At 37.0% G+C, this 24549-nt stretch overlaps 1 protein-coding gene across 1 annotated transcript in view; it reads left to right on the top strand.

Annotated features, from left to right (window-relative positions):
- The window catches only part of LOC102764883 (serine/threonine-protein kinase TNNI3K), a 294194-nt gene that overhangs the window by 46005 nt on the left and 223640 nt on the right, over window positions 1–24549 (top strand). Inside the window, exon 6 of the mRNA XM_006775922.2 lies at window positions 1461–1571. Coding sequence (XP_006775985.1) covers window positions 1461–1571 — 111 coding nt within the window. The remainder of the gene's footprint in view (window positions 1–1460; window positions 1572–24549) is intronic.

The raw sequence follows: 24549 nt of genomic DNA, 5'->3' as shown, positions 1-24549 counted from the left end.
ACTCAGCTCCTCCCCACGTGCTCCTGGTGCATCTAGCATTGGAACTCAGAGTGACTGAGTCTGATTAAGTGCCTGTGTGGGCCTTTTAAGAGGAATGCCTAGGAGTCCAACTGCCCTCCTACTCAGCCACAATTCCTTCTGTTTTTTACAGATAGAAGTTATATGTTATTCTCTTCCTGCCACTGGAACCATCAGCTGGGTGGGCTGGTATGGGGCTGGAACCCCTCGCTCCTCAGGGAGGACCTCTGCAGATTTTTTATCCACCACATGTGGTGTGGGACCAGCCCAATCAGCATCTCCATCCTCCTACCAGTCTTAATGTGGCTTCTTCTTTATATATTCAGTTGTAGGACTCCTGTTCAGCTAGATTTCAGGCTGTTCTGAATGAAGGTTTTTCGGCAGGATAGGTGTAATTTTGATGTAGTTGTAGAAGGATTTCAGTACTACATTTACCTATGTCACCATCTTGACTGGAACCCCCTAAACTTTGTTTTTTAATGGAAGAATTTTCTTAACCAGCAGTATTTGAAATGATATGTATATGCATAAATGCAGTGGCCAATCCTGTGCCTACTTGACATTCTTGCCACTGAGTATGTTTGAGATGTTAATGGGCCAAGTATTACAGAACTTGTGGTTTGAATTCTTACTCTGAGGGAGAGGGTTAAACATGAAGAACTTTCTTTGCATTCCCTTCCATAGCTGGTGTTTTGAGACTATGTGACCCTCCACATCACTCTTTTGAGTGTTCTGATTCATAAAATTAGGGTTATAAAAATAATTTTTCATAAAGTTTTTTTAGAAATATTTCATTTTTTAGTTTAATATGTTTTTATCAACTATTTTTGAAGTTCTATCATGTACCAGGTATAAAAGGTTAATTACATAATGAATTCAATTCGTGGTAATTGCTATTAATATTATTAAAAAGTTCCATGTCCCTCCAGAGATAGAAACACAATGCAAATAATACTATAAATAACCTAAATATTACTTTGTCATTTGAATAATTTATTCTCACAAGCTCCAGTGATACTACCAACATTTTCACTATTATAATGAGTCAAGTTAAGAAAGACACTATTGATTAATTATATATAGAGCCCATGACACATATGCAGTAGAGAAGAAGCAATTACTAAACTACCATGAAATAGTCCATGGCAGTCAGTTCAATACTGCAGTCACTAGAGAAAGGACATTTATTGGAGTGACCTACATGTAAGTTGGAATTCAATTTGCAAGAGCCTCACCATAGGTAAATCTCCTTTCTGTCTTTCATGGTCAGGTGGTATAGGATTCTAACTGAATGGCCTGTCATTTGTTCCTACCTTTCAACCATCTGAGAGCTGCTCCTTGATATAACAGAAATCACTTAGGTTTTCTTTGGGTACATAAACTGTCAGCATTCAGACCTGCTATTAGTATAAAGGTAACACTAAGGATGTGTTTCTTTACAGGATAGTGCAGAATTGATCACTTCCCTGCTTCACAGTGGAGCTGACATACAGCAGGTTGGGTATGGCGGTCTCACTGCTCTGCATATTGCTACAATAGCTGGTCACCTGGAGGTAAGTCACACCTTAGTTAAGTAAACCTGACTCTTTGTATTCTTGTTCACATACCAGCTTCTTTTCAAATACTGGCTTCCTGGAAGTTGTTTACTTTTTAGCTACTAAACCCACTCATTTATTTTTTTGGATCAAATTAAGCTATAAATGTTCTTTTGATAATCAATTCAGTCTACTTTATGACAGTGTAATAAAACATCAGTTAATATAAAAATGGCTTGATACAGAGAGACTTTATAGCAGTAAGTAAGAGCCTAGGTTTAGCAGTCAGACAGTTCAGTTTCCATCACTTACTGTTTACCTCAAACAAGTTACTGTACATCAAGACATCTATCTATGTTTTCTTCATTTATGAAATAGAAATACTAAACATTCTATTATAATGATTAAATTAGATAATCCATTTAAAGAACTTTGCCGATTGTTTCATACAGAGTAAGGACTCAATGAAAGATTATTCATTGTGCACTAGATACTGATCTAGTTGTTGAAGTGACATAGCAAGAAAGGCAGGCAGATGCTCATTATCTTAGAGTTTAGTTGTTGGGAATGAGACAGACAATAAAGAAAGTAAAATATTATACAATGTTAGTAGTGAGTACTAGGAAATAATAAAATGATGTAAAATGAAAACAAAGTGATGAAGAAGTAGGCACCATTTTATAAGCTATAATAGAGGCCCAGTGTATGAATTTTATGCACCAGTAAGGTCATTAGGCCTGGCCGGCAATCAGGGCCGATTGGGTCCTTCCAGCTGCTGGCCGGGGCCTTCCTTTGTTTTGCGCTGCCCCCTGGTTGTCAGTACACATCATAGTGAGCGATAGAACTCCCAGTCTCCTGGTCAGACTCCCGAGGGGACACTTTGCATATTAGCCTTTTATATGTATAGATAGTGACGCTATGTATCATATATATAATTGCACATACAGAAACCCTGAGGTAGAAAAGAGCTAAATGTGTTTGAGGGACACGAGTGAGCCAAAGTTATTACTGTAGTGTGAGCTGAAGGTGGAGTGATGGAGATGAGGTCAGATGGCACACTGTAAGGCTCTTACTTTCAATAAGTAATAGCATATTAATAGCAAAGTAGTTTTCTTCATGTTGACATTTTCACTCCTTACTATGTCATCTTATTTCCCACAAAATGAACCTTTTTAGTGACATTCATTCTAAGTATTAGGGAATTTGTGTTAATTAAGAGAGGGGAAAATCCATATAGAGTCACTTAAATATAATCTTTTTATAAAAAATAAACCAATTGAGGCCAGTGATAAAGTAAATGAAAGGTAAGTATCAAGAAGCCTGAGTGGAAGAATTTTTGATGTAGACCTTGAGTGCTAGTGAAACACCTTCAAGCTCTGAATGCCAGGAAAATGACAGAATATTTTTTGTAAAGCAAAATCCTTTTTGCCTGGTGCTAAATTAATTACATATGCAAGTGCTAGATCTAAAACAGGGTCAATAGCAAGGTGGTTAAGAGCTTTGTCTTTTCATCTCCTACTCAAATAGCTCTTTTCTTGCTTTGTAATCATAGTTTGGAAGGAACTGTCATATTGATTCTACAAGCCTTAGGGAAAATTCTACTAATATAATTCCAAATTGTTCTCTACTTATTTTTTGCAATTCTCCATGGGTTCTTTATCTTCCTTTATGAGCTGTTGTAACATTTAATGACTTTTAATGTCACTCATCAATGGTGCATAAAACAGGTGTACATTTATTAGGCTTTATTCTCTTCTTATCTAATAGACTAAATAAGTTATAGATCAGATAATAAAAGATAACGGTATCCCAAAAACTTCATATTAAAAAATGGAGAATTTTTTCTTTGACTTATTTCAAAGCTATTAATTGTAATAAATATTCAATTTCAATGTTTTAGTTGCCCTCATTGTCACTCATTCATTTAACAGATATTTTTGAGCCTCTACTTTTTTCATAGCATAGTGCTAGAATATGGGAACGATACAAGAACATATGATGTCGTATTCCCCCCTAAGCACTTTATAATGTAGTTGGACACACAAAATGAATACCCAGGAAAAATTACATAAGCAATTTAAAAGTAAAATAACAATCTATATATAGAAAAACCCAGCAACCAGAACGCCGTGACCAGAGCAACCAGTCTCCATGACACCCACTGTGGCCAGCAAACCAGCTTGATTGGGGGGTGGGGCTGGCCAGCCAACCTCCATGGGCTCTTCCCCCCAGCTGGCCCCTCCCCTGATTGGCCTCTCCCACCCTGATCAAGAGCGGGTGGCTGGCCAACCTCCCGTGACCCTTCCCCCATGGCCAGTCCCACCCCCAATTGGCCTTCCCCACCCTGATTGCCTGCAGCCCCTCCCTTGACAGGCCCATCCCCCGATTGGCCCCCCACCCCAATCAGGGGCAGGGTTGGCCAGCCAACTGCCTGCAGCCCCTCCTCCCAGCCCTGATGGGCCCCTACCACCCTGATTAGCACAGCACCCCCCCCCACCAGCTCTGTCCCCCATCAGCCCTCCCACTCTGATCATGGCCCCCCTCCTCCAGGCTGCTGACCCCTGATCAGTCACCCCTACCCCACTCAGGGGCTGGGCCAATCAGGGGTGGGGCCTGCCAGCCAATTGCCCACGACCCCTCCCCCCAGCTGGCCAGGCCATGATCAGGCCCTGATCAGGGCAGTTCAACTGGCCAACCTCCCGCCCTCCCCTCCTCCCAACAGGCCCAGCCCTGATCCACCCTGATTGGGGCCGAGCCAGCCAGATCCCACCCATACATGAATTCATGCACTGGGCCTCTAGTATAGTCATAATGAAGGAGGAGGAAAGAGTCAAAGACCAGAGTCAATTTAATAATTAGGAATAATTAGAAATATGAATGTCAAAGAATACAAAATTAGAACTTATCAATGTGAACTAAAAGATTTAAGAAAGGACTTATGAGAGGGATTTAAAAATGGGCTGAGTTTTGAAGAGTAGTGAGAGCTGAACAGAGGAAAGAGGAATTATGTCCAAAATGTGAAGGAAGAATGATCTCAGCATATTTAGGTGAAAGTGAATAGAACAATAGCATGAAACATATTATGAAGAGTCCCTGTAGGTAAATTTGGATGTTAGAAATGGACCAGACTAAGGAAACTGATAATGGAAGACTAAGGAGTATAATTTAATTCAATAAGAAATTATTATGGTTTACAATGTATAATACACAAGACTAGATGGTGTGGTAGGTTAATAGAACACAGAAGCTCCCACTTTTTAAATACACTTATAATCAATAGGATTTTTCCACTAGGAAATGGGGAGCCATTGAAACATTTTGAGCAAGAGAATGATTAGAGATTTAATAAATAATATGTTGAAGAGGATTTCATTGACCACAATATTTAGTATAGATTCCAGAATGACAATATGATGTTTAAGCAGACAAAGAAAAGGGATTGGGTAAAGGGTTCAATTTAGAGCAATAATCAATTAGTTCCAGACATGTAAATTTACTAATTAAGTGTTCATTAATAATTTAGAAATATACAACTGGTATTCAGTGGAGAAGTTGAGACTTAATTTAACTTTTTAGAAATCATATGTGCAGAGGTTATATCTGGAACCATAACAATAGCTGAAAGGTGCAAATTGGGTCTAATAAATGGCCAAGGATAGAGACTAAGAGAATATCCACAGAGACCTGAAGAATTAGTGAATAACCATTGAGGAAACAGAGCAGGATGGGTCAGAGTGGTATAAGGAAAACAAGGATATTGTAGTATCACAATAATGCAGTGTATAGAGAATTTCAACAGATAAAGGATCCTGGTTATCAAATGGTACAGAGAGGTTGAGTATAGTATACATATAGTATTTATTTACTGTATCAAAAATTTAGATGCTTTTTCCACTCCTATTTTTTTTACTCTGTTTGGGGGGGATGGTGACAGTGGAACAGTGTGCGTTTCCTTTCATTAGTAGTCACTTTCTTTTATTGCCTACCTTTCTCTGTAAAGCAATAACTGATGCCAGTCTGATAGGCCTCTTTGTCTGCACATATCAAATTCAGACCCTCCATTAGTGTCTCAAGTGTGTTTGTCCTCCCATATCTGTGAATTCTATTAAACAATTTTACAATAAAATTTACATTGACTAGGCAGCTGTCTCCTTCAGTAATAGAAGAGAATGTGCTGCGGTTTCCTAGACATGCTGACTGCAATTGCAATTGGAGACTCAGATTTAGATTTACTGTGCTTTGAAAAGCAAGCAAATATTGGTTGTCCTGGCTCTCAATACTTCTCCCTGACTGATTTATCCATCTATCAATACATATGCATATGCTGCTTTATGCAAGGCCCAACATCCTGTTGGCAATCGATAAACATGTGTTAAACCCTCTTCTCCCTTTGAGTTCAGGGGGCATGTGCATCATGTGCTCTCTCAACCATGAAGATTAAAAATATTCACTGGCCCTAGCTGGTTTGGCTCAGTGGATATAGTGTCGGCCTGTGGATTGAAGGGCCCCAGGTTCATTTCCAGCCAAGAGCACATGCCTGGGTTGTAGGCTCCATTCCCAGCACGGCGTGTGCAGGAGGCAACTGAACAATGATTCTCTCTCCTCATTGATGTTTCTATCTCTCTATCCCTCTCTTTTCCTCTCTGAAATCAATAACAATATATTTTAAAAAACTATAAAAATAAGAATATTAGCTGACATTTGGTAGTGCTTTATTATTCACATGCAATTGTCATTTGGTTATCCTATGGTACAACTACCATTAGACTCAGTTTCTCAGTAAAGAAACTGAGGATTAGAGAAGTTAAATGACTTCCACAGGGCCATTCAGACAATAGATACATGAGATGGATAGCACTCAACCCTGGTTATCTGACTTCAAATGTGTAATCTTGTAAATAAAAGAGCAGTTCCTCCCTTGTGACCCTTGTATGTATTGCTAAAACAGAGCTTACAGCCACAGGACACAAATAATATTCAGAAAACAAAACATAAACTCTCTATATTACTATTTAAAGGCTAGCCATTACTACATATACAACAACAACATTAATTGGTTCAAGAATAACTTAATATGGCACTTAGTATTTGGGCACCAAAACCCATGTAGATATAATGCATGTAGGCGAGCATACCACACACACACCTATACACACATACACATATACCGTAAGTGTGAACACTTTATACACAGTCAAATAATTCTTTAAAAGTTGTTTTACTTGAGTGTGTCATGGTGTAGTTTTTGCAGTTATCAGAAGACCAAGTAGCAAATAGAAAAAGCATGTCAGAAATAATGCAATATATAATGCATAGGTGTCATGGAGTATTTTATTTTCCACAAAAAGGCATAGTTTTATATACACTTTGTGGAGGTCAGAGTATTATTTTAATAGTTGAATTCATTCTATCCTACCTTATCACACTTTCAGATTGTAAACACTTATCCAAGCACTGCTTTAGAAATGCTTTCCAGTTGTTATATAATTTATTTCTGATTTCAAGGAAATGCAATTGATGTTGCTCCAGTTCATTCTTAACTAAATAATGTAAATGTTTTAGGAAAGAATTTTGTTTACCAAGAAGCTTCTGACTCTTATAATGGCTTTAGTTTTTCCCCCAAAGGCACAAACAAGCAGATGCTTGGAATTATAAAATGTGGTCTCTCTCTCTCTCTCTCTCTCTCTCTCTCTCTCTCTCTAAGAGATAACTTACTCATGAGTTTTACAATTAAAACGTATCAGATCTGCCTCCAATCCTATGAATAAGTGATAGTCCCTTGTGAACTTCAATTGGAATCAGAACTAATAGTAAAACACACACACACACCAGTTATATTTAATAGCTTTGAAATGATAATGGAGTACCAAACATATCAATTGACTTAATCCTCACTTGGGATTTTATCTGCATATTCCTTATGAGAAAACAGAGGCACAGAGCAGTTAAGTAACTTGTGCAAGGTGACAGCTAATAATTTGTAGAGCAGGTGTTCACACGCTGTCAAGTGTCAGAGCCAACTCTCACTCACAGTGATGTACTGCCCTTCTAACCTAGGTATTGTATATTTTTATTGCTAATGTAAATGACATTGTATTTTTTAATTTTTATAGTTTATTTATAAAAAGTGTACTGGTTATTAATTTTTAATTTTATAACCATTGAACTTACTGATTTATTGTTTCTATAGATTTTTAGGTGAGTCTTTTGGATACTTCTGGTTTATAATTAAATTTCTTAAGTGCAGTAATAATTTTTACTTATTTCCAATAATTAAACGTATTACATTTCTCTTTCCTAATTGCTTTGGATGATACTTCCAGCACAATTGTCATTCTTTAGTTGAATCATCTTGGTTTCCCACAATGACACAATCAATCATGGCACATTTTTCTCCTATCCTGCTATTGAACTTGCTTTGCTAATATTCATAAGCGAGGTTGGTCTATGGGTTTACTTTTTTGGATCATTATATTGGTTTACTAGGGCTTTCAGAACAAAACGCCACCGACTGCATGACTTACATAGTTTATTTTCTCACAATTTGGAAGCTGAAAGCCTGATATCAAGGGGTAGGCAGGTTGATTTCTTCTGAAATTCTTTCCTGGACTTGCAGATGACTGCCTTCTTGCTGTGTGTTCACATGGTTGCATCTGTGCATGTACATGCCTGGTATTCCTCTGTGTCCTAATCTCCTCTTCTTATAAGGACATCAGTCATATTTTATTAGAGACCACCCTAACTTAATGATCTCTTTAGAGGTCCTATCTCCAAATACAGTCACATTCTGAGGTACTGGGGTTCAGGGCTTCAATATATGAATTTGACATAGATGGGGAAACAAAATTCAGCCCATAACAATAATCTCTGACAGCTTTTGGAATAAGTGCTGTGCTGGATTTGTGAAATGAGTTCAGAAAACTCTCCCCCGCCCCTCTCTCTTTCTTACTCCCTCCCTCCCTCCCTCCCCCTCCTTCTCTCTCAGATTTAGGAGTGTAACTCTATCTCATTTCACAGCATGCTGCACTGTTAACAACCTTTTATCTGATAAATCTCCCTAAATTTTGCATACAGTAAAACAAATCCTATATGACCTTTGTGGGCTGCCATAATTCAGGTGCAAAATGTATAGCAAGAGCAAAATATACCAACCAATGGACATCATTGTAAATTTTTGTAGTATCACTTCAGTGAATGCCATTAATGATTGATAGGTATTCTAACACTAGTCATTGGCATTAATTGTAAACTTGTTCTGAATAGTCCTTTGCAGTCCCATGATGTCACATTTTGATATACCTTCATGTCAAATGGTTACACCCACAACTACTAGTAAACCTTTATTGCACACATAGTCTTAAATAACCAAGACCTGATTTAAGAACACATCTTCTGTGGCATTCAAAATGGTTCTCTCAGAAGTTGAAACCAGAAACTCTGTGCCCTAATTACTGAATGGGTCCTGTGTTACAGAATTCTGTTTATTAAGGCAAGGAGGAAGGTTCCTACTGTCTAGGTTTTTGGTCTGGAGATTGAGAGAAGATCATAGATCATGCATTGTAATCAGTAATTTTATGATCTCAGAGCAATGCCTTAGGCATGTTTCAATTATAAGAGTGGTGTAAGAAGACACTAGCTTGAGTGTCACTTTTATGTTTGGCACTTGAGTCTTTGCTAGAGAATCTATTAGCTACTCTTAAACATTAAGTATTGCTCTCAGGGTGAGGTAAAAGAGCACAAGCAGGAAAAGCTTTGTAGACTAATAAAAATGTAAATGAGAGGTTCATCAGCTTGTTACCCTGGAAAATGATGAAATAAACATCACCTGAGAAATTAGAATCAAAGATTATTGCTAATCAAATCAACCTGATGAGAAATTTCTTTGTAACCATTCTGTTTTATGTGAATTTTCCTCTTTATTCCAACCCTTCTATGCACTGAATTTGATTCCAACATTCTAGGTCCTCTATACATTAAAAAAGAGATGATAGATAGAGATAGATAGATAGATGATAGATAGATAGATAGATGATAGATAGATAATAGATAATTTGATTTATCTATTTGTCATATATTATTTATATATTAATCATGTTATATAATGCATCAGCTAGGCAGAAAAATTTATGTTAGATGTTTGTGACAAAAAGAGACAGTTGTATATTTTAACGCCGCTCTCTCTGACAGGGAATTTGAAGGCTTTGTTTTGAATCAAGGTGTCTGTTGCTTGCTCAAGTCATATCCCCAGAGTTTTAGAGCCTCCAAGCTCCCTGTGTCTCAGGAGGGCAGGAAATGATTACTCTTTTTTCCCCCCTCAATTAGAAATACATCAAATGATCAATATTTTATACCTGACCTTCTAATATAGTAGTAAAGCACACAGTGAACACTACTTACTTTTTTTTCAGGGATTTTTCATTCTGGGTTGGTATTTAGGGAGTAGAGGCTTTTAAGTATTTTATCTTTTCTGAACTTTGTGTGAGTTATTCTCCTTGATGGCGCCCTTTGGTGGATCTCCAAAGAACCTTTGAAAACTTGCTGAGGTTGGGGTGGTGGGAGTGAGAGGCTAGAGCCCCCAGGACTGGCTCTCAGCAGCGTCCCTTTCTCACAGCATCTCTCTTGTGAGGTGTCCTTCGAAGGCACTTAGCACCTCTGCCTCTTATCACTCATTCTTGCAAGACTGAATATCAGATCAATTTAGCAATTATAAAGCATGGAACCAGTAAGGGAGGCACACAAAGCCTACTAGAGTTACACTCAGAAGCAATTCAAGTGTAACTCCTTGAAGCATCTTTAACCTTGTTGCCCTCTTATTTTGCTCTGTGCCCTGAAGCAGGCTACTAACCAACTCTCTTAGCTATGGGCTGAGCTGTCTCCTAATTACTGCAGATCTCCATACCTGGGAAGGTCCTGCCAGGAGTTGAAGAATCATTCTCATAAGTCTTTCCTGAAAATATATACATTGAGCTAATCAGGAGACTTGGGGAAATTTTCAAATTAAATAAGACAAAGAACAACGGCTGCAAATCTTTTGTCTAGAACCGTCAAGGATATTCCTGTTGGTTGCCAATATGGTGCTTCAGTTTTCCTTACATCCATATTGTCCTTACTCTCCTGGACTTAATGCAGTAGTATTCTGACTTATAAGACCTGTCTCCCAATCTGTTTTCATTCACTTCATTCTAAACATTCTTGAAAATTTATCAGCTTCTCTGAAGCACGGTAAAGTCACCCCTCTGACCAAGAACCTTGCTGACCCCGCAGTATACCCTGCAGGGGATTGAGTCATAATGATCCAGCTCACTTATTTTTTCAACCATGAGTTCTCATGCTCTTCATCTTTCAATCAATGATCTAGATTAAGTTAACTGTTCCCCATGTATATGTCCCTTTTCATATACATTTTTATCACACTATAGTTTCATTATAGTTTGCCTCTCCCACACATCCTTAAACTTCAGCTGAAACGACACCTTCATGAAACAGCTGGATCCCACTAGCCTGAAGTGTTTCCATGTTCTCAACAGCCAGAGCCCTTTATCTATACATTTTTCATAGCATCAATTCTGCTTGTTTTATAAACATGGTTCTATGTGATTTTTTAAAATATTTTGCTTTCCATACAGTAGGCTTTTAATAAATGTTTGCTGAGTAAATAGGTTAATAATTATTCAAGAGTTGTTTCAGAAAACAACAACCCTTGAATAGAAATTATGCACAATGAGGAAAATTATTTCTCCTCTCAATAAAAGCCAAAGAAGAGTTTATAATAATAACATTTATTATAAAAGTAGCTTACAAAATCACAGGTAATTTTCATGAATAGCTTCATACAAATTATTCTTATAAAATCTATAAAGTAATGATCAAGTTTTGTCTTGAAATTTTTCTCTCTGCCCATTCAGTATTTGTTTTGACCTATATAAAGGAGGAATTTGGACATAATCCAATGATGAAGTTTAACCAGTAACAAAAGAGTTACAGGGCTTAAATGTATACCACTCCACAAAAAAGAAGTCCAACATACAGAAAAGGGAGCATCATTAGTCTTTTAGACCCATATGTCTCTATCTATGACTTGGCTGCACTGTCCTAATCTCTATTCTAATCAATAATGTTGTCTTCAATCTAACATGAGAATTTTCTCTCTGGCATAAAATCAGTTACTTGACTCAGAGACCTGTGCTATCGCACGGTCTCAACATTGATAGCTTGTGATCCATTTATGAACTGTCAAGATAAATAAGGATCCTCAGATTACTTCTACCTGCTTTTTTCCCATTCCACTAGCCTCACACTTAGAGAAATACTATATATCTATTCCCTCTCCAACTTGATTTTATACCTTTTATCATAATAGGTTGCCAAACAGAATACACAACTTTTACACTGATTATACTTAGAAGGGTTGAAAATGTGTTGTTTCAATAAAGGATGGTCATTTGGTTTAGATGCTGACAATCTCATGAGCAAATGTGATAACATAAAATTTTGGAAATCCAGTCGACAGGCTCTGTAGTTATAATATTTTATAGTAAAAGTCTTTGGACTTTTTAGTTTGATGTCATTGTTTTTATTAGATAGTTGCTCCTAACTTTTCTGGCCATCCCTAGGAAAGAAGAAATCGCCTGTGAATTAGGCAAACTTAATAAATTGCAGCTAAGCAAGCACTCTTTGAGCCCCTCCCACATATGGTAATACACCACGTATGCAATTACAGGAGTGCATTCTTTGCTTAAGATATTGTGCCATTCTATATTCCTTTTCTTTTTGCAAGAGAGCAAGTCTGAGCCCTCACTGGAACTCCTCGAATTGTTGAGATTTTGTCTAATTTAGGTAACTAAACCTTTTATATCTCTCTGAGCTTGTATAACATTTGCAATTAAACAAAACCCAGAACCAATATGTGAATAATACATTTGCATTTGAAGTCTTCTGTCAAAATTATGATGAAATCTTTCTGCATTTCAGGCCTTAAAATTTTGCATATGATCCAGAAAATCCACTTCTGGATCATATGCAAAATTTCTGAAAGAAATTTATTCCTTTTAAATAATAAGAGATTGAATTGCAGAGCTGCCCATGTAAAAGCCTAAATGTCCAGCCATAAATATTGTTTAAATCAAAATGGTGCATGGGTACAATAGGATACCATGCAGTCATTAAAACATGACATTTTTACAATACTATATGTTGACCTGGGAAAAGGCTCACAAGGACTTTGTTAAACACATATAATTTTATTTCAACTTTATTACTACTTTTAAATTTTTCTTATCTTTTTACTAGAGTGGATACATTTTCTTAAAAATTTAAGTTCTCACAAATGGCGACAGAGTTAATGGCTACACACCTCTCCCCACTCATTGCTCCCCGAAGATGAACACTGTCACATTTTCTTTCAGGTATTTTCTTCTTCTTTTTTTCAAAAATGGGATCACACTAAATGCTTTTGTAACATTTTTATTTAAAAATATTTTAACAGCTTTTTAAATGGGCAACAGTATTTTAAAACTTTTTAAAAATGTTTTACTGGGGTGACATTGATTAATAAAATTATATAGGTTTCAAGTATACAGTTCTACAATACATCATCTGAATATTATATTGTGTATTCAACACTCCAGGCCAAGTCTCCTTCCATCACCATTTATTCCCCCTTTACCATCTTATACCTTCCCTAACCTCCTCCCATCTGGCAATGCTGTTGTCTGTGTACATGAGCCTTTTTTTTTTTTCTGCTTAATTCCTTCACTATTCTCACCTAGACCCAAACCCCCTCCCCTCTGACAGTTCTCAGTCTGTTCTCTGATTCCATGAGCCTGTCTCCACTTTGTTGTTTATTATGTTCATTAGATTCCATGTCTAAGCAAAATTATATAGTACATGTCTTTCTCTGACTGGCTTATTTTACTTAGCATAATTCTCTTCAGGTCCATCCATGCTATTACAGAAGGTCAGATTTTCTCTTTTTTTATGGGTCAGTAGTATTCTGTCATGTAAATGGACCACAGCTTTTTTATCCCTTCATCTACTGATGGGCACTTGAGCTGCTTCCAAATCTTGGCTATTGTAAATAGCACTGCAATGAATATGGGAGTGCATATATTTTTTCAAATTAGTGTTTTGGGTTTCTTTGAATATATTCCCAGAAGTGAACGTGCTAGGTTATAAGGCAGTTCCATTTTTAATTTTTGAGGTAGCCTCATACTGTTTTTCACAGTGGCTGCACCAATCTGTATTCCCACCAGCAGTGCACCAGTGTTTGCTTTACTCCACATTCTCGCCAACACTTGTTTTTTTGTTGATTTATTGATGATAGCCATTCTGCATTTATGTTTATATCTATTTGTGATTTTAATTTGTATTTCTCTGAAGATGAGTGATGTTGACCATCCTTTCATATGTTTATTGACCATCTTTATGTGCTCTTTGGAGAAGTGTCTATTCAGGTCCTTTGACCATTTCTTAGTTGGATTGGTTTTTGTTGTTAATTTTGCTATTTTATTTTTGTAATTTCTTAAGATGAATGTATAGCTTAACTCATTGATTTTTTGCCATTTTCCAGCATCTTTTAAGGGTATACATTTCAAACCTCTATTTTGGCTATATTGCTCAAGTCCTGCTATGTCATATTTCATTATTATTCAGTTCAGAATATTTTTTTTTACTTCTACTCTGAATTCCTTTTTTACCCACATGTATTTAGAAGTAAGTTTCTCACTTTAAAAACATTATTTTTAATTTACATTTTTAAAATTGATTTTTAAGCTAGGTGGTCAAAAAAATTCTGTCATTTTGTATTTCAGTATTTGAAATGTATTGAGTGTTGCTACATGGACCAGTATATAATCAATTTTGTGAATGTTCCCCTGTGTTCTTGAAATGAATATGTATTGTGCAGTTGTTTTTTACATGTTTTATATGTGCCAATTAGGGCAAGCATTTAATTATGTCTTCCATATTTTTAATTAATTAATTTATTTATTTCTTCATTCATTCATTCATTTATTTATTGGCTTAGTCCATCAACTAAAGTTTTAAAATAGCCTACCATGATTGTGGATGTTTGTTTTGTATTTTAACTCCATAAGGTTTTGCCTAAAGTATTTTGATAATATGCATTGTTATGTATGCAGAAATTTAACATGATTATAGATTCCCGAGAGAATTGATTATTTTCTTACAATAAATTGAAATTCTTTGTCTCCAGGATTACTTTATTTAACCCATGAAATCTAATTATTTCTCATATCAATATAGTAATATCAACCTTTCTTGCTTCGAATTTATTGGGCATATCTTTTTCTATCCATTTACTTTGAACCTTTATAAATATTATGTATTAGCAGTATCTCTTATAAATAGCATATAGTTGAAGTTATTTTATCTTACTCAGATACTATTTGTTAAAAAATTTTATTGATTGATTGATTTTAGAGAGAAAAAGGAAGGGAGAAAGAAAAACATTGATTTGTTGTTCCAGTTATTTATGCATTCATTAGTTGCTTCTTGTGTGTGTTCCCTGACCAACTGAGCTACCCAGCCAGGACCAGATATTCATTATTTTACCTTAAAGATTAATCTCTTTGCATTGTGTTTTATTTCTTATACATTTATAGTTAAATCCATCAACATATTTTATACTTCCAATTTTTTTCATCATGTTTTATGCCAACAATTGTCTGTATGGGTAATGGTCTATTTCTGGACTCCTTATTCTGTCCTTTTATTCTATTTGTTGCATGTCAAAACTACTCTGTCTTCATTGCTGAAGCTTTGTAATGAGTTTTGGTATCAGATATTAATGTGCTTTTCTTGTTCTTAAGATTTTCTTTGCTATTTTGGTCTTTTATTAAATTCCATTATACATTGTAAAATCAGATAGTCAATTTTTGTGATGTCTTTTGATACAACTATGCTTTTAAATATACTTTACACTCATATTTAAAATACACTAATTTATTCCAACATCCCTTCAAAGCCACATGCCATTACTATTTTATGCTGAGATTCCAGGATCTCGTTAAATAAATCAGGCCTAAGTGTGAATGGAGACTCTTGAATTCAGTTTCTCACAATGGTTTATCTCAGTCTGAATGCCTATGAACTAGAGACGAGTGCCCTGCCTCCCACACACCCAGCATACATTGGCGAAATAGGCAAAGACAATCATGATAAACACACCTGTTTGAAAGTAGAAAATGGAGGCACGCAGCAGATAACCTGATATGGGTGTCGCAAACACCACAATATAGTCAGGTAGTATAAATAGTAATGAATGGTTGTAGTGAGTTGTGAAGGCTCTTGGTCATTTATAAAATTTGGAGGTAAGTTTTTAAAGTAATAAACCATTGTGTGTGTAGGTTGCACTTAAATGTAAATGCATATCTACAAATTATTAGCATTTTTATAATGCTATATGTTATGTTAAATTTTCTGAACATTCAACTTTGCAAATTAAATCATCTAAATTTTTAGAAGTATCATAAATCTGGATTAGATCAGGTCCTGGGCATTTAGCTAAATCATCTTCTACTCTAGCTTTCTTGCCATTTAAATTTTTAAATCAAATCATAATTTTATACTTATCAAGCTGGGGCCATAAAAACTAAGGCTCTTCTCCCATGTACTATATAGAACATGCTTCCCTTTACCTATGTGGGAGACATGTGAGGAAATAATACCTAGAATAATACCTAAAATCGCCTAAATAGTAGACATCTCACAGATGATAAAATTCCATAAAATATTTTAGTTGTTTTCATTTTAATGCTGAAGGTATCAGGAAGAATCCATTTTGGCTTATAAAAGAACATCAGTATTTCTTCTAACAGTGCCATAAATAAGACATCAATTGACAGATTTATTGTTGATCTGTGTTTAATATAAACTTGTTTTTAGAATATCTGAAAAGTAGTGAGAGGAAGCTTGACAGCTTTGTAGAGATATATGGTCTGAAACTCCGTAGTATATCACTCATTTTAAATTAAAACTTGATATTATTCTTCCTGAATTATATCAGAGGTGGAAAGAGACAGAGTGGGGTCCTGTTCTTCAGAGAAGGAAGAAACAAAAAGAGACCCTCTTGAATCATTGATTTTGTGAAACATGTTAAATTATTTGCCACCATAAATGTATCTTGAGGTGTACTGACAGGTGATGACCTCATGTGTTTAGATACTTATGGTTACTGTATTTTGTACCTTTATGACAGAACATTGATGTTTATTTCTTATTTAGATAATTTTCAATGTATAAGTTTGTAATCTGTCCATCTTGGTATTTTATGTGAGCCCAATACTTTGCAAAGATATATTAAATAAATAGACTTTAACAACCAAGAAATACTTTTTTGATACTTTAGATTTTCATAGTAGCAGTATATCATTGGCCAAACTATTGGGAAGTAATAAAACATAAAGCCACCTATCTGTAAAGACATGTTTTATTGAGTGTTTTCAATATTCCAGTTATTTTCTAAATACTAAATTGATTACTTCATTATTTTTCTTCACATTCAAAAATGTTTTTCAAACTTTATAGCTAATTTTGTAACTTAGAGTTCTATGTATTTGCTTCCATTTAGAATTCACTCTTTTGGCTATAGAACTATATTCTTTGCCTCATCCATTTTGTGGGCAGGATTAAATGGAATCTGTCGTAATTTTCAGAAAGCAAAAATGTAAGCAACCCATTGGACATCTAGGGACATGGTAATAAAGAGAAACATTTCTGAGAAGATGCATTAAATTCAAGTTGTGAACCACAAGACTTGTTTTTGTGTGATAAATTAAATCTTATCTTTTTGCAACAGCATGTGTGGAACTAGAGATTATTATGCTAAGTGAAATAAGCCAGACAGAGAAACACAAATACCATATGATCTCACTTATTATGTGGAATCTAATGAACAGAATGAACTGATGAACAAAATAGAAAAAGAGGCATGGAAACATGGAACAGACTGACAGTTATCAGAGGGACAGGGGTTGGGGTTCTGGATGAAAGAAGGTGAAGGGATTAAGCAAAAAAAAGCATATGTATATAAAACATAGACACAGACAACAGTGTGGTGATAGCCAGAAGGAAAGAGCTGTGAAGGAGGGGGAGGTGGGCAAAGCGGGGATAAATGGGGACAAACAGAAACTTTGCTTTGGGCGATAAGTGCACAATGCAGTATGCAGATGCTGTTTTGTTGAGTTGTACACTTGAAACCTGTATGGTTTGTGAACCAATATCATCCCCCCCAATCCATTAAAATATTTAAAATAAAATAAATAATAACAAAAACCTGGCACATTTACAAATTTGTATAATTCAGTGTATTTAAATAGCTATATCAGAATCTCAGCTGTTTGTTTTCTTTAAACGCAACTCATACCTGACCTTCAGCCAATGTTAGTTACTGTTCCTGATAGAAACTCCTTGAGGGGAATTACAGAATTATCACTTTAGTATTAGAGCTAAAGATTGAAGCACACAGATGGTTTGCTATAGGGCAGTGATGGCGAACCTTTGAGCTCAGCGTGTCAGCATTTTGAAAAACCCTAACTTAACTCTGGTGCTGTGTCACATATAGATATTTTTTGATATTTGCAACCATAGTAAAACAAAGATTTATATTTTTGATATTATTTTATATATTTCAATGCCATTTAACAAAGAAAAATCAACCCAAAAATTGAGTTCGCGTGTCACCTCTGACACGCGTGTCATAGGTTCGCCATCACTGCTATAGGGCGAAGTGAAAGTCAGGAGAGTGCCTGGGGAAGAACAAAGAGGTATAAAATCTGAAGGCCAAAGCTTTGGTGCCCTACCTCTAGTAAAGAACATTCTTCCATTAAGATCTTGGAATAGAATTGAGCATGTTTATTCATAATTCCTATCTCAGTTTTTAACAGACACCAGTCATGAGTCAGTATATCTATTAATTAAAAGTATAGATTTGCTCTGGAGGAAAATTTAGATTTAAATCTCAGTTTTGCTATTTATTACCTTGTTGGCCTTAAGTGGTGATTGCTTCAGCTCTAACCTTAACTTTTTTTCTAACATAAAAATAGTAACAGGATTTATTTTGTATATTTTGTGAGAAATTAATGCGACTAAAGAGGATTATACCGTGACTACTATTGATATATGAGGGTTCTGTTTTCTTTATTTAGCATAAATTTGCAAGTGTGATTGTGGATTTCTATGGAAATGTATACAGGGGCATTGTTAAAAATATGACTATAAAATTCACTTTGCTTTGTGTTAAGAACACTTAACATCAGATTGACCCTCTTAATAAATTTTGAGGTTCACAATATCATATTGTTATCTATAAGCACTATGTTGTACAACAGGTTTGTAGAATTTATTTAGCATAACTGAAAATTTATACCCATTGAACAAAAACTCTCCATTTATCTTACCCATTAGCCCCTGGCAACCACTATTGTATTTTGTGCTTATAAAAATTTGACTACTTTAGATACATCAAAGAAAAGGAACCATATAGTACTTGAACTTCTGTGGCTGCCTTATTTCACTTAACATAATGTCTTCCAGGTTTATTCCAAGTTGTTGCAAATGGCAGGATTTTGGTATTTTTTAAGGCTGACTGGTATATTGCATTCTATATAACATTCTATTATATTCTAACTAGAGTCCTGGTGCATGAATTTGTGCATGGGTGAGGAGCCTTGGGGCGGCCTGCTGGGATCAGGCAGAAACCCACAGTCCAATGCCGCCTGCTGCTCCTGCTCATCCCAGCTCCACCGGGCCTGCGATGGGCTCATACCCAGTCAGTTGTGATCGGGAGAGGGGCATCCCAAGGAGGGGGATGGTGGGCCGGACGCGATCATCGGCCCTCCAGGCGGACAGTGGGACGCCCTTGCTGGCCCGGGATCCGTATCCATCCTGCTGACATTCACGCCAGTTGTTGGGAGCCACCCAGCTCCACTTTTATATCGTTTCTTCAATGCGGAGTATCTAGGGAGGGGGAGCAGCCACAGTGCCTGAGGCCAACTTCCAGGAAGCTGGCGGCACTGTCGGGATCGTGGGATCGTGACGATGGTGCAGGTCTGCCAGTGCCTGGCCCGTTCTCCAGAGATTGGACCTGCAGGACTACTGAGGGAGTGAGTGGCTGCCACTCGGCTGGTGGGCCACAGGGATGGGTCAGTCAGCTGAGCAGTGCTCCCACTGTGGGAGTGCACTGATCACCAGGGGGCAGCTCCTGTGTTGAGTTTCTGCCCCCTGGTGGTCATTGCGCATCATAGCGACCAGTCAACTGGTCATTCAGTCGTTCGGTTGCTTAGGCTTTCATATATATATAATGTATATTATATATGCTAATAAAAGGGTAATATGCTAATTAGACTGGATAGAGTGAGGGCCTAGGGCAGGCAGCCACGGCAGCTGGCAGTGGCAGCAGCAGCAGGGTGATGGGGGCGGTGCCTTCCCCTGATCGGCCTGGTTGCCTCCTGCAGAGGGAGGCCAGACTGCAGCTTGGGCCCGCTCCCTATGGGGAATGGGCCTAAGCCATCAGTAGGACATTTCCTGGGGGCTCCCAGACTGTGAAAGGCCAGGCTGAAAGACACACCCCCTTCCCCCAGTGCATGAATTTTTGTACACAGGCCTCTAGTATGTTATAATACATCATATTATAACATTATGTGATATTCATTATGTTATTTATAATTAATATAGTATACATACATATTATATTATACAATAATATAAATATGGTATTAAAATGTGTATTTCTCTCACATTTTCTTTATCCATTCATCTGTCAGTGGGCCTCTGGGTTGTTTCCATAGTTTAGCTATTATGAATAATGCTGCAATGCAGGTGGGAGGACAGGTATCAATTTGAGACATTGACTTTATTTCCTTTGGATATACCCTGAAGTGGGATTGCTGGATCATATGGTAGTTTCACTTTGAATTTTCTGAGAAACATCTTGACCAGTGGTTCTCAACCTGTGGGTTGTGACCCCTTTGGGGGTCGACCACCCTTTCACAGGGGTCGCCTAAGGCCATAGGAAAACACATATGTAGTTACATATTGTTTTTGTGATTAATCATTATGCTTTAATTATATTCAGTTTGTAACAATGAAATTGGGGGTCACCACAACATGAGGAACTGTATTAAAGGGTCGCGGTATTAGGAAGGTTGAGAACCACTGATCTAAACTGTTTGACATAATTGCTGAGCCAATTCACATTTCCACAAACAGTGTACAAGGGTTACCTTTTCTTCACACAATTACCAACACCTATCTTTTGACTTTTGATCATAGCCATACTGAGAGGCATGAGGTAATATGGCACTGTGGTTCTGATTTGTGTTTCCATGTTATTAGTGATGTTAAGCATTTTTCATATACCTGTTGTCATTTGTGTGCCTATTTGGAAAAATGTATATTCACATTCCTTGTCCATTTTATTTTATTTTTTTTTAAATATATTTTATTGATTTTTTACAGAGAGGAAGGGAGAGGGATAGAGAGTTAGAAACATCGATGAGAGAGAAACATCGATCAGCTGCCTCCTGCACATCTCCCACTGGGGATGTGCCCGCAACCCAGGTACATGCCCTTGACCGGAATCGAACCTGGGACCTTTCAGTCCGCAGGCCGACGCTCTATCCACTGAGCCAAACCGGTTTTGGCCCTTGTCCATTTTAAATTAATTTTTTCTTTTTGCTATTGAGTTGTGTTAGTTCCTTATATATTTTAGATATAAGTCCCTTATCAGATATATAGTCTGTAAATATTATTTCCCATTTGGTAGCTGTCCTTTTAGTTTTGTTGTTTCCTTTGCCTCTGCCTTCCTAGTTCATCTCATTGGGCCTCCTAAGCTCTTCTGTGAAGACTCAGGGTTGTGTTTTTTTAGGAGCAATCCAAACCCAGAAGACATATTTAACAGCCTCACCCACATTTTACCTGGTCCCTTACTATGCAATTGAGAATATTTCAGTGACCTGGACTCTGGAGCCTGGTATTCCTTTAATATTTGTATATTTGGTACTTCTTTCACCTTTATTTTGGATAGCTTCTGTGCAGCCTTCAAGGCACAGTTTAATCCAAGCATTTCTCTTTGGAGAAGTTGCTCCTCCACCCCCCATCCAGTACCTCATCCTTGCCCCACGATGCCAAGTTTATTTCTAGTATACCTCTTTTAGTATATTGACACTAGAGGCCTGGTGCCCCAGTGGGGTCCCTCAACCTGGCCTGCAGGATCAGGCCAAAACCAGCTCTCTGACATCCCCTGAGAGGTCCTGGATTTTGAGAGGGCACAGGCCAACCCGAGGGACCCCCATCGGTGTACTATCAGGGCTGGGGAGGGATGCGGGAGGTTGGCCAGCTGGGGAGGGACCATAGGAGGGCTCCAGGGCATGTCCTGCCTGTCTCGCTCAGTCCCGATCCTCTGGACCCCAGCAGCTAACTAACCTACCTGTTGGAGTGTCTGCCCCCTGTTGGTCAGTGCACACCATAGCGATTGGTTGACCAGTCAGCTGTCTGCCCCCTGATGGTCAGTGCACATCATAGTGAGCAGTTGAGTGGCCTTAGCATATCATTAGCATATTATGCTTTGATTGGTTGAACAGCTGACTGGATGACTGGACACTTAGCATATTAGGCTTTTATTATATAGGATTATATATTAATTTGTCTTTCACCCTGGAATATAAACTCATTAAACACAGGACCAGGAATCTTTATCTTCTATGCTTGCCACGATTTTCAACCTTTTCCATCTCATGGCACACATAAACTAATTAATAATATTCTGCAGCACACCAAAATATATATTATGTTTCTTGCCAATCTGATAAAAAAAAAAAGGTATCATTTTGACTTATTCACACTAGATGGCTATTTTTGTGTTGGCTGTTTTCATTTTTTTATTTGACAATCTAAGGGAAAAAAGGTCAGTGTTCCTGACTAAACAGTCAGGTATTAGATGTTTTCAAAATTCTTGCGCACAGCAGTTGAAAATTGCAGCATTAGGCACTTACAAATGAATAAATGGAAGACTCAATTTGGATTTGTCTAGAGGCATAATTTCCTCACAGCAATTCCAAGGCCTGGCTTTCTGTTTAAGCTCTTTCATTCCTATCTTCATCTTGTAAAACTTCTCCCTCAACCTGGAGTCCTGGCTTCTAGAGCTTAATAATCTTAACTGATTCCCCAGAGGATAGTCATCTGCCTACTGGACTATAGCAGTGCACTCAAGACTCCCAACTACTGGGCTTCCTCCATGGGTTCAGACTGTAGGGTTGCCCCCTCAGAGCTAGACTTGCCTTGCTTTCAGACATGGAACCAGGCATGATTTGTATCCTTTGCCATCTCAGTACTTGATCTCTCCTTGTAGGAGTCTTCTTTCTCTCTCTTTTTATAGGGTAATGTTCTAACCCAAAAGCTGAGGAAATGAACATTTATAAAGGATTTGCTTTAGTCAGTTCTTTTGCTCATTATCATACTATCTTATTTAATCCTCACATAAATGTATTGATAAAGAAATTGAGTCTCATTTAATCTATATAAAGCAGTGATGGTGAACCTATGACACGCGAACTCATTTTTTTGGTTGATTTTTTTCTTTGTTAAATGGCATTTAAATATATGAAATAAATATCAAAAATATAAGTCTTTGTTTTACTATGATTGCAAATATCAAAAAATTTCTATATGTGACACGGCACCAGAGTTAAATTAGAGTTTTTCAAAATGCTGACACGCCAAGCTCAAAAGGTTCGCCATCACTGATATAAAGTATATTAATGAAGAAACTGAGGATCAAAGAGATTAACTTTTAAGTATCAAATTCTAAACCAGGCTATCTGATCCAAAAGACTGAGGGTGTAAGGGGAGGGAGCCTGCAACCCCAGGCATGTGCCCTGACTGGGAATCAAACTGTGACCTTTTGGTTCATAGTTCGATGTTAAACCACTAAGCACCTTTGGAATGATTACCTCAGGGAAGCTAACAGGAGAAAGTCCATTGTTTATGTATATTCTTCCATATTTCCACTTCTAAATTTGGCTTTTTTTTTAAAAAGATTCCTCCCAAGATTCCTCATTGATAAGATAAATCTTTTGAAAATTATACTTCCTGTTATCTTTTATTTTTCATTTGTCTTTGGTGAAAGGCTAGAATATTAAGGGTATATTTCAAAGGAATTTAAAAAGCAAGAAAAATGTTTTCCAAAGTTTTCAAGATAAATGTTTTCTTTATTAATTCTGATTAGGACCTCATTTTCTATGGCACTGAAAATATTACTTTTAACTAAGTAACAGAAAATTTTGTTAAAAAAGTTTGCAATAAAGAGTCACTTTTTTTGTCATTTGTTTATATCTTATTTGTTGCTATGTCATTCGTTTCCACTCCTGTCCTCAAACGTAAACAATTATAGTTCCACCTATTACTTCCTTCTTTGTTCAGAACTTTTATATTATTGGTCTGCTCAGTTTGTACCTGAACTGGCTACATAATTTGCAGATCTCAGTGAAAAAGAAAAGGAGCTCCTTAATTTTTTAAAAATTGGATAATTTCAAGAAAGTAATAGTAGAGCATTAAAACAAACATGGGACTATTCTTAATATGGGGTACTGTGTGAATGTATATGTTGCACACTGTGATGTTGATCCTACTTCCTATATAATTTCTTAAATATTGTTGAAAATGTTCTTAGCAAGAAAATAATTGAGGAGAAACCAAGATGGTGGTATAGGTAAACACCTAAAATTGCTGCCTCTCACAACCACTTCAAAAATACAACTAAAAGACAAAACGGACATCATCCAGAACCACACAAAGTCTGGCTGAGTGGAAATTCTACAACTAGAAAGAAAGAGAAAAGCACACTGAAACTCAGAGGAGGTGTGGAAGTAAAGTACAAGGTCCGGAGGCGCATGCGGAAAGGGCTGGCAACTGAGGACGCGGTTGTCTTTTTCAATCGGGAGGGAGCGACAAGCCCCTGACTGCTCTGAACTCCAGTTCC

The sequence above is a fragment of the Myotis davidii genome, unplaced genomic scaffold (assembly GCF_000327345.1).
Source record: "Myotis davidii unplaced genomic scaffold, ASM32734v1 scaffold128, whole genome shotgun sequence".
NCBI lineage: Eukaryota > Metazoa > Chordata > Mammalia > Chiroptera > Vespertilionidae > Myotis > Myotis davidii.
This window is presented reverse-complemented; position numbering and strand designations above follow the sequence as displayed.